At 44.0% G+C, this 10,679-nt stretch overlaps 1 protein-coding gene across 1 annotated transcript; it reads right to left on the reverse strand.

Annotated features, from left to right (window-relative positions):
• Window positions 1-2,722: 2,722 nt before the first annotated feature.
• LOC111258175 lies at window positions 2,723-10,159 on the reverse strand. The gene is made up of 2 exons (XM_022829014.1): window positions 10,068-10,159; window positions 2,723-5,376 (listed from the first exon to the last, which is right to left on the reverse strand). The coding sequence occupies exon 2, from the start codon at window positions 5,323-5,325 to the stop codon at window positions 4,480-4,482; it is 846 nt and encodes a 281-aa protein (XP_022684749.1). The 5' UTR covers window positions 5,326-5,376; window positions 10,068-10,159; the 3' UTR covers window positions 2,723-4,479.
• Window positions 10,160-10,679: the final 520 nt, after the last annotated feature.

Genomic DNA, 10,679 nt, shown 5'->3' on the forward strand with positions numbered 1-10,679 from the left:
CTTTGCTTGGAGTGATTCGCCAGAGGTTGCGTTCAGCACCTTGAAAGATAAGTTAACCAATGCTCCTCTCTTGCAGTTGCCTGATTTTACTAAAGTGTTTGAGCTTGAATGCGTGCTAGCGGTATTGGACTAGGTGCTGTTTTGTTACAAGAAGGAAAACCGGTTGCTTACTTTAGCGAGAAATTAAGTGGTGCTAGCTTGAATTATTCTACTTATGATAAGGAGCTTTATGCTTTAGTGCGCACTTTGCATACTTGGCAGCACTACCTTTGGAATAGCGAGTTTATAATTCATTCTGATCATGAGGCTTTAAAACATATTCGTACCCAAACAAACCTAAACCGTTGTCATGCTAAATGGGTAGAATTCATTAAGCCTTTCCCTTACATTATTAAACACAAGAGCGGGAAGGAAAATGTCATTGCTGATGCTTTGTCTCGTCGCTATACTATGCTGTCACAGTTAGATTTTAAAATCTTTGGCTTGCAAACTGTGAAGGATCAATATATGGACGATGCTGATTTTAAAGATGCTTTCGCCCATTGTATTCATGGCAAACCATGGGGCAAATTTCACATACAGGACGGGTTCCTATTTCGCGCTAACAAGCTGTGTGTTCCAGCTAGCTCGGTTCGTCGTTTGTTGTTACAGGAAGCGCATGGAGGTGGTCTCATGGGGCACTTTGGCGTCTACAAGACGCATGAAGTGTTGGCTGCCCACTTCTTTTGGCCCCGGATGCGCGTTGATGTTGAGCGCCTTGTTGCACGCTGCACTACTTGCCAGAAAGCTAAGTCACGATTGAACAACCATGGTTTGTACATGCCTTTGCCTATTCCTACTTCCCCTTGGCTTGATATTTCTATGGACTTTGTTTTGGGATTGCCTAGAACTAAGAAGGGGAGGGACAATATTTTTGTGGTTGTTGATCGTTTCTCCAAAATGGCTCATTTTATACCTTGTCATAAGACTGATGATGCTAGCAATGTTGCTGAATTGTTCTTTCGCGAGATTATTCGTTTGCATGGTATTCCAAATACAATAGTCTCTGATCGTGATGCTAAGTTTCTCAGTCATTTTTGGAGATCACTGTGGAATAAAATGGAAACTAAATTGCTGTTTAGCACCACTTGTCACCCTCAGACTGATGGACAAACTGAGGTGGTTAATCGAACTTTGTCAACCATGCTTCGGGCTGTTTTAGATAAACACTTGAAATGTTGGGAAGATTGTTTGCCTCATGTTGAGTTTGCTTATAATCATGCAACGCATTCTTCTACAAAGATGTGTCCCTTTCAGGTTGTTTATGGTTATATTCCTTGGGCGCCTATTGATTCGTTTGCGCTTGATGCTGAGGACGCCCCACACCTAGATGCCGCTGCACATGTTGATCAAATGATTAGCTTGCATGAGCAAACTCAACAAAACATTGCTGCTGCTAATGCTAAATATCAGGTTGCGGGTAGTAAAGGGAGAAAACATGTTACTTTTGCATCGGGTGATCTGGTTTGGTTGCATTTGATAAAGGATCGTTTTCCTACTTTACGTCGTTCTAAATTGATGCCACGTGCTGCTGGTCCTTTTAAAGTGCTAACCAAGATTAATGATAATGCTTATATCCTTGACCTGCCTGCGGAGTTTGGTGTTTCCACGAGTTTTAATGTTGCAGATTTGAAACCGTATGCGGGCGAAGATGAGGAGTTGCCGTCGAGGACGACTTCAGTTCAAGAAGGGGAGGATGATGAGGACACTACGAGTATATCTACACCAGCAGCACCTCAGGCGCCTCCAGTTGCTCCTCCACCTCAGGCGCCTACAGTTGATCATCCAGTTGGGCCAATCACTCGGGCCCGTGCGAGAGAATTAAACTCCATCATGCTGTTAAGGAACGAAGGCCCAGCGGAATAAGACGATGGCCCAACAGGGCAGCCTAGGTGGGGCGCCTAGGGTTGGGAGCCGTGGCCCTCCCCCTGGTCGCGCGCGCCCCCCCTCCTGCCGTGGCGCCTCCTCCGGACTCCAGGGGCTGCGCCCCCTTTATTTAGTTGGAGTCCCTTTTGTTTACGACTTGAGTTTTCTTTTACATCTAGCTTTAGCTACTCTCGAACACGTGCAAATACGCGCTGTCCTTGTGTGATTCAGAACTCCACCTTCGAGTGATATTTAGATTGCTCGCCTCTTTTTCTTGTTCGTTCTTCGATTGCGGACAGGAATCAATCTTCGTGATCAGGCTGATCTTGCGCTGGCAAGGTTGGTAACCACAGGAAGTTGGTTCAGCGATTGCATTGGTGCTTTGGGTTCGCTCGTCGTAGTCGGATCGTGAGGGTCTACTTCTACCAAGTCGAATTTATCTCCACTCACCGAAAGATCGGGCACTCCGACTCTATCAAGTATAAAGAGATCTAACAGTTCATTATTATGTGTAATTTAGTAATTACTACACTGTAAAAAGTGAGATTCCATATATTATAGACTTTACGCTAGTGTAAAAAAACTATGCATTTATGTTCTTTTACCATGGTACCTTTACACTACCTATACTACTCATGTATACTACATATACCACGTGTGAAGTGTTCAGTAGTATACAATTAATCTTAACTATCGGATCTTTTTATAGTCCTTTTTGAACACTAGATTTCTCTCCCATGATGTTGAAATGGGAAAATTAACTTCATTCAATAATCAAGAAAGTGTTAGGTTTGCTTCAATCACTACTGGGGAATCGACCTTTAATACCGGTCAGTAATCCCCCTTTACGAGCGGGCTCCAGGCCGATAGCTTTGCACCCAAAAAATAAAGAAAAAAATTGATGAGGGAGGCCCCTGCACACGCGCATAGTATACAATTAATCTTGACTATCGGATCTTTTTAGACTAGTTCTTTTCGAACACTAGATTTCCCTACTCAAATCGGGCATCTCTGTATAACTCCAAGCCAAGCAGTCAACAAATTTTTTAAGCAATGCGCATACCTTACTTTTCTGATCAGCTTCCAGGTTTGCATTTATGTACGTAGGCCTGGGAATACTTCCATCACCAATATCAATTTCCTCAAGCGGATCAGCCGATAAGAACCCCTGTCCAAGTTTCTCCACATCGTCAAAGTCTTCAATAGTTTCATGCATACCATTCTTGCCTGAACGATACTGCTCAGTACGCTTTTGCAACCACTTGATACTATCTTCTTTATTCATTGTTCAAAAAGACAAATTATTAAGCTGAGCTACCATAACCAGCTGTAGATTTACTGGTACAAAACCATCTCTGCCAATAGCCAGATAATCACAATCTGAAAAATCCATTCCTGTCAAGCATCTCATCCCATCATGTTGCCAATCAACCTACGCATCAGTTAATGCAATACAAGTTGAATTATCTGCCTCAATCACCTCCACATCATCACCAACCCATTGAATCAAGCATTGATGTAAACTTGAAGGTATGCAGCAATTTTCATGAATCCAATCGCGTCCTAACAGAATATTATATCAACCTTTGACATCAACAATAAAGAATGCGGTCAGAATTGTTTTGCTCCCTACAGTTAGCTCCATAGAAATAATACCCTTGGCTTCAGATAGCTCTCCTGAGAACCCACTAAGTCCCATGTTGGTCTTCTTTAAATCACTTTCATCTCAGCCCAGTTTAGAAAAGGCCAAAAGAGGCATAACATTAACTCCGGCACCACTATCAACAAGCATGCGACCAACAGGCTTACCATCAACATGACCTTTGATGAATAAAGGCTTCAGGTGCTGGCCAGGCTTCTCTGGTTTCTCAAATATAGCATCTTTTGGGCCAAGATCAAGCTCAGCAACTTCTGATTCAGCAGCACGAAATTCAGAAGGCAACATGAACACCATATTAATATCCATAGTATCATGAATGTTATTTCTATTTTCTGAATTTTCACCAATACTCATTCCATATATGGTGTTACCTTCCTCTATCGCAATACGCTTCTCTTTCCAAGTCATCTTCGTAGACACCATGGGCCTAGCTTGATTGAAACACTCATCGCGTCTCTTATCAGATTGCTCTTCCCTAATTTCCAGTGCTCGCAGCCGCTGTACTCTCCGCTTTTCAGTATGTGTGAGTCCTGCAGGGCACCACTGAGGCTTTGGTTTTGTCCCTGGTGCAACTGACATGATCCTGCTACTGCCTCACAAGTTTCTCGGCCGGTATGGAGGTACTGCTATTCTTGGCATGAATGTACTGCTCTTAGCCGAAAAAATTCTCTACTGCTCAAACGGACTACCATTCAACCTACTGTTTGTCAAAATAAGTTTCTAGCTGCTCTGCCACTAGTATTGCTTGAATTTTCACGTCGCTTGCCAGCACTAGAGTTCAGTCCATTGTTCGCCATTGGTACATCCTTGGAGGTTCCAGTGTCTGGTGATGCACCATATGCCTTCTCAGAATTTTTCTGTATATCAACTTCCGAATGAACCTGCAAGCTGCACTTTTTTACTGTAGTATCCTTCTAAATAATATTAGAGCCTTGCTGCTGCACGCCATTACCTTGCTTTCCTGGAATATCATCCGTTTTCGGATCATAAACAGTAGACTCATCTAAACTTTCCACTGGCTTATTGACGCCACCTGTGAATTGCTTGCATCCCATATAAATTTTTCCATATGCATTATGTTTAGGCGAGCGGCTACCTATAGATGATGCAAATGCTTTCCCCCTAGGCAAACCAGCTTCTCTCTCAGCTGGATCAAAAGTTTTAGAAACTGAATTCATATAGCCACCATGAATAGCACCACGTGATCTAGATTCCTGATCAAATCGAGCCCTCTTGTTGGACATTTGTCTTGCAATTATAGGCCCAGATGGTCTCACTCCTTGGTGAAAACAACCCACTGATATAGTAGAATATTGTGCTGAGCAATTATAACCCCATGGAGGAATCTGCAGGCGCATGGGAGGTGCACGGCCCAAATATGTTGACCCCATCTCGCGATATTGTTGCTGATTATATGAATTTCTATTCCGGTACCTTTGACCACTAAAACCATGTCTAGAAGGAGAATGAGGACGCTTAGCACCTCCAAGCCGATTAAACACATTGCTGGCCTGCCGTGATGTATACTTGTCCAACAGCTGCTTAACTGTTGGCCTGAACCTTGGAACTTGCTTCTTGCCTTCATTAACTTTCCATACTCCCACTTCTGGATTTTTTGGCTTAATCATCCTTGGGGCAACATTATCATCAACAATAATGTTTTCCCCTTTTACAGACCCGGCTTGAGCTGACCGAATAAGCATCTTCTTGTTCTCAAACTCGATGACATTAATGGGAAAAGGATCACTATCAAGCTTCATATTAGTGCCTTCTGCAAATTTCAATCGTCCGTCACTAATGATCGATTGTACCTGTCGATGAAACACATTACAGTCATTAGTAGCATGAGAATAGGAATTATGCCACTTACAATAAGCCCTTTTACTCAATTCTTCTGGAGGTGGAATTACATGTCCTCCCCTGAGTCTAATTAACTTCCCTTGCAGTAAGATATCAAAAATCTTGTTGCACTTGCTAACATCAAAAGTGTAGCTAATTTCTTCTCTTTTAGCAGGTGTGGGTTTCAAAGTAGGGCATACAAAAGGTTTAGACTTAGGCGCTTGTACCCACTCGGCTATGCATATGTAAACATCATCATCACTAGCCGAATCACTATCATAGACTACAGCATTGACTGCCGACTTTTCTATGTTTTTACTCTTATTCTCTCTAAACCGGCTGTATTGTTTAACTTCCTTAGCACGATTTTCTTGAGCCAAAGCCTTATACAAAACTTGGTTAACATCTGAAAATTCTTGCCCTTCTAAACGATCTCTAATATGAGCAAGCAAACCTGAAAAGCAAGATCTGCTAAATATTTTTTGGCTATAGTTAGACTGAAACATCAGTATTTCACATCCCTAAACCTCCTAATATAATCAAAAACTGGTTCACTATATTTTTGCTTAACCGATGTTAAATGTGAAAGTCTAAGCTCAGTTTCACCACTGTAAAAGTATTCATGAAATTTTTGCTCCAGTTGTACCCAGGTTACAATAGAATTAGGAGCAAGAGATGCAAACCATGTGAATTGTAGTACCAGATAAAGATAAAGGAAACAATTTCACTCTATAAACATCTAATGTCCCAACTTCACTACATTGTGCTAGGAATTGTCCTATATGCTCAAAAGTGGACCTACCAACCTCTCCCGTGACCTTAACAAAATCAGGAATTTTAAAACCACGAGGATATGGTGTTGTCAAAATAATCTAGGTAGGGTTTTTGATACGCACGTGCTCTACCTTTAGGTTCTAGACCAAATTCTCTAAGCATGTTAGTGACGGGGATAGATCCCCAGTACCCGCAAGGAAGAAAGAAGTCGGACTCCTATTAGAATTCCCCTGTAATCCGGCTAGGACTCATCCTGTGTACTCCTATTAGGACTTCTCCTTGTAATCCGACTAGGACTCCCGCCCCCTGGAGTATATAAAGGAGGGTGAGGGTACCTAGATCGGTAGAACCAAACCAGAGGATCAACTCCTCATACCTCAACACCCAAGCGCAGGGCGCAATACACAATATCCCAAACAGAACGTAGGGACGCTACTATGGCGGCCCAAACCTGTATAAACCCGTGTCTCGTGCCCTCGCTTTTACCTTCGAGTTCCAGGTCCGACGACCCCCACCAACAAATCGACTACCTTAGGTACCCCCTCGGTAGGTTGCCGATATAAAAAGCCAATATCTGGCACGCTAGGTAGGGGTGATCGTTGAGATCATCGAGTGAGCTTGAAGGACCTCATCTTCAAAATCAATCTACTCAACGAGAGAAGCCGCGGATCCCTGTCCGAGTTGAATCCAGCACGATGATGCTCCGTACGAGATCGATTGGCGGATCAGCGTGCGATCTGCGTCGAGCTCAAGTCATGGTCTCCCGCGCTTGCCTGTCCATCGAGTTCAAGGCATCTGTTGAAGCCGTCCATTTTTGTTCGAGGCCGAGCGCTGAAAAGCAAGTCCGAAATGGAGAGCAACTCAGCAGTCGCTGTCCCATCAAGATCAAGGCGGTGGTGTCAGCTGGCCTGTTGTACCACTCAGTAAGCTATTATGGTGTTTTGCCGCAATCCAAAAGGAACAAGGGAGCTATCAAAGCTAGCAGACCAAGGCAACCAGTTGTTCCCCACCGCTGCAAGTCAAATAAATGGAATTCATCTACACGCACAAAAAAAGAAACACCAGAAGGTTGCATGCTCATCCAGCGCAGAAGCAAAGCTCCAAGCTCCGCTGGTGCATCGAGACCGAAAGCTGCTGTTGTGGTTTTGCACTCCTGCTGCTGCGGCAAATAAAAAATGTCGAAGTACTCTGCTACGCGCACGACAAAAAAGCTACCAATGCACTTCAAGTTCTTCGCTTGATGCACACAGGAGATGTACGTGAGTCCGGCTACTCCGATTCGCTTGATGCACACAAGAGGTGTATGTGAGCCTGGCTACTCCGATGCTCGGCCGCATCAAGTCGCCGATGACTACTTAGACTACATGTTCTCGACTAGAAAACTAGTCGAGGACGGTCGACTACTTGTCTCGACTAGTTACGAGTCGAGGATGACTACTCCGACTACGTCGCAACGCTCGCCGACGACTACTTCGACTACTCGTCTTGACTACAAAGCTAGTCGAGGGCGGACTACTTCAACTCCTCGTCTTGACTAGAAAATTAGTCGGAACAAACTTCATACCGTCGACAACTAGTCGGAATTAGCTCCGACTAGTCGGCTTCATCAACAACCGTTGCGGCTTCATCAACGACTGCCACGGCTTCATCGACAATCATCAACGAATCAAGCTAAGTTACTTTTCTAGCTATTTTCCAGGTTGCTTTCCTCTCACGCACAACGCGCGCTCTACTCACCGGAGGGTAGCAAACTCTTGCGCACAACACGCGCTCTACTCGCCGGAGGATAGCAAACTCTTGTGCACAACACGCGCTCTACTCGCCGGAGGGCAGCAAACTCTTATGTGCAATCGTGCTCTCTTTTTTGTCGCAGTGCCGACTACTCTCACTTTTGTCTTCTCTTAAGGGCACTACTCTTCTCGAGCAGAACACGCCTTAACTTGTGAAAGCCTCGGATGCATTTGTCACGCCTAATCCCATACGCGTATACAAGACAAAGATCTCACACGCAGTGGCAACGGCTACCCGGAGACTGAGAGCCTAAATGTAATAGTCTAACTACTCGGGAAGAATATGACCAAAACAAGAGCATAACACATAATATTTATATTGGTCACTGAATAAATTTTAGCAGTTTCAATATCTTACAAAAATATTACGAAACTTACAAAAATATTACATAATGTACGCATCTTTTCTTTCAGATCAAGTTTGGGCGACGATGCTCCAAGACACTAAGCGTACCTCCAACGGCATAGCTAGTTCCCAAACTTGGGGGCTAAGTGCCAACCACTCAGAATATCCCCAATGACAGCTAGTTTCCAAGCTCGGGGGCTAAAGCGCCAATAAGTACTCGACGTGACTCCTACGGCTCACCTGGCACATAAGCTCGGAGACTGGAAGCCGCAAGACTACTCAGATGATGACTTGAGCGAAGATTCAAGACCCTTAAGTTGATTATTCGATCAATTCAAGGCTCAGGGGCTGATAAGCTACACCCAAGATTTTCTCAAGCCGAAAGAAGATTCAAGATTTTGACCCTCAGCCTAATTCTATGACTCAACCTAAGGCTCGAGGGCTACCCCATATGGAGTGTGACTTTCGCCACCCTCCATACATGAAGACTACAATATCAAATTGATCAAGACTTTGAGCACACCATAACCTCATGGCAGCTTTGAGAAGCTTTGAAGATTCCGCCAGATAAAATACTCGAGGAGCACCAAGACTACTCGGCGAAAATCTTAAGACTACTCGAAGAATGTTGCATTCGACTATGAAGCGCTCGAAGACTACTGCATTCGACTATGAAGCGCTCGGGGGCTTGACGGGGATAGATCCCCAGTACCCACAAGGAAGGAAGAAGTCGGACTCCTACTAGGATTCCCCTGTAATCCGACTAGGACTCATCCCGTGTAGTCCTATTAGGACTCCTCCTTGTAATCCGACTAGGACTCCCACCTCCTGGAGTATATAAAGGAGGGCGAGGGTGCCTAGATCGGTAGAACCAAACCAGAGGATCAATTCCTCATACCTCAACACCCAAACGCAGGACGCAGTACACAATATCCCAAACAGGACATAGGGAAGCTACTCTGGCGGCCCGAACCTGTATAAACCCATATCTCGTGCCCTCGCTTTTACCTTCGAGTTCCAGGTCCGATGATCCCCCACCGACAAATCAACTACCTCAGGTACCCCTCGGTAGGTTGCCGGTATAAAAAGCCGATAGTCTTTTAAAATTTCAAAAGGTTGTAACAAATTATTTTGAGGCACAGATGCAACATATGTATGCGGTGGTATCTCCGGTAAAGAAAGATACGACGTAGACTGTGGAATTTTGTTAAAGCACGCGTCTGGTACCGCCCCATAACCCCGGTACCCGTGGCAAAGGTGGAGTATAATACGCCACCATCTAATAAAAAGGTTGTTGTAAATTAGAATTAAAACCAACACTCCGGTTATTGCTGCTGAGGTTTGGTGGAACCGAAGTCATAATAGTAGGGCTAATAGTGCTATGTATGTGAGAAAGCAGGTATAAAATTGTTGGCCAAATTTCCTACGTAATTCCGGCCACTTTGGTTATCGTTCAGCACAAGCACTAGCTGATGTACCGGATCCGTTATTAGTATATGCTAAATTATCAGAATTATTCTCAGGAAGCACCGGCTGTTTTCTTAGCTGTTCATCATTAATTTGCAGCATTACTGAACGAACTTGAAAAGGTAAATTATTCTCAAAACTCTTATTGAACTGCTCCTTAAATTCGTCAAGTTTACTGGTAAATGAATCATTAATCTCATGTGTTCGTCATGCTTGTACCAAATTTACTAGCTACGGATGTATCAATTAGATGAGCAATTTCTTCGGCACAGATTGGTTTACTCACCTCGGTATTACCCGGAGCAGTAGAAGTTGGTGAAGCTATTTTCTTGATGACGCCGTTCCTCGTCTTCTGATAGCATGCCAACTTTTGCTTCTGCCTCTGTCATCTCTTCCTCGAGTTCTCGCTGAATATCCCGCCGTTCTTCTTCAAATAGATCTTCAAGCGTGATGACGATGACATTGTCGGGGTCGACGGTGCTCCTGTCCTTGGGACCATTGCCATCCATTGTGTGCTTCTTTTTTCTCATCCCAGTGGAGTCGCCAATTGTGTTGCCGCACGAAATTGATTCGCGCAGCAACACAATAACTGCCGTACTTTCGTGACGATGAATGATTGCTTTTCGAGCAAAGCAACAAAGGTTGACCAAGCTCTAGAGCTGCTAGGACTCGGCAAGTACTACAAGCTACTGTGCTGGAAAAAAGAACGTAGATGAAAAATAGTATTGTATTATGTAGATTGTGTCGTAAAAATAACAATCGGTCATCTACCCAAAGTATATATATGGGTATGCCTGGACTATGGCAACATGGAGCAGGACTCCTTTGCACGTATAGAAAAATATATCTGATTACAAGCTTAAAATATTGCTACTTCCTAATCTATCTGCTCATGAAG

The sequence above is a fragment of the Setaria italica genome, chromosome VIII (assembly GCF_000263155.2).
Source record: "Setaria italica strain Yugu1 chromosome VIII, Setaria_italica_v2.0, whole genome shotgun sequence".
In the NCBI taxonomy this organism is placed as follows: domain Eukaryota; kingdom Viridiplantae; phylum Streptophyta; class Magnoliopsida; order Poales; family Poaceae; genus Setaria; species Setaria italica.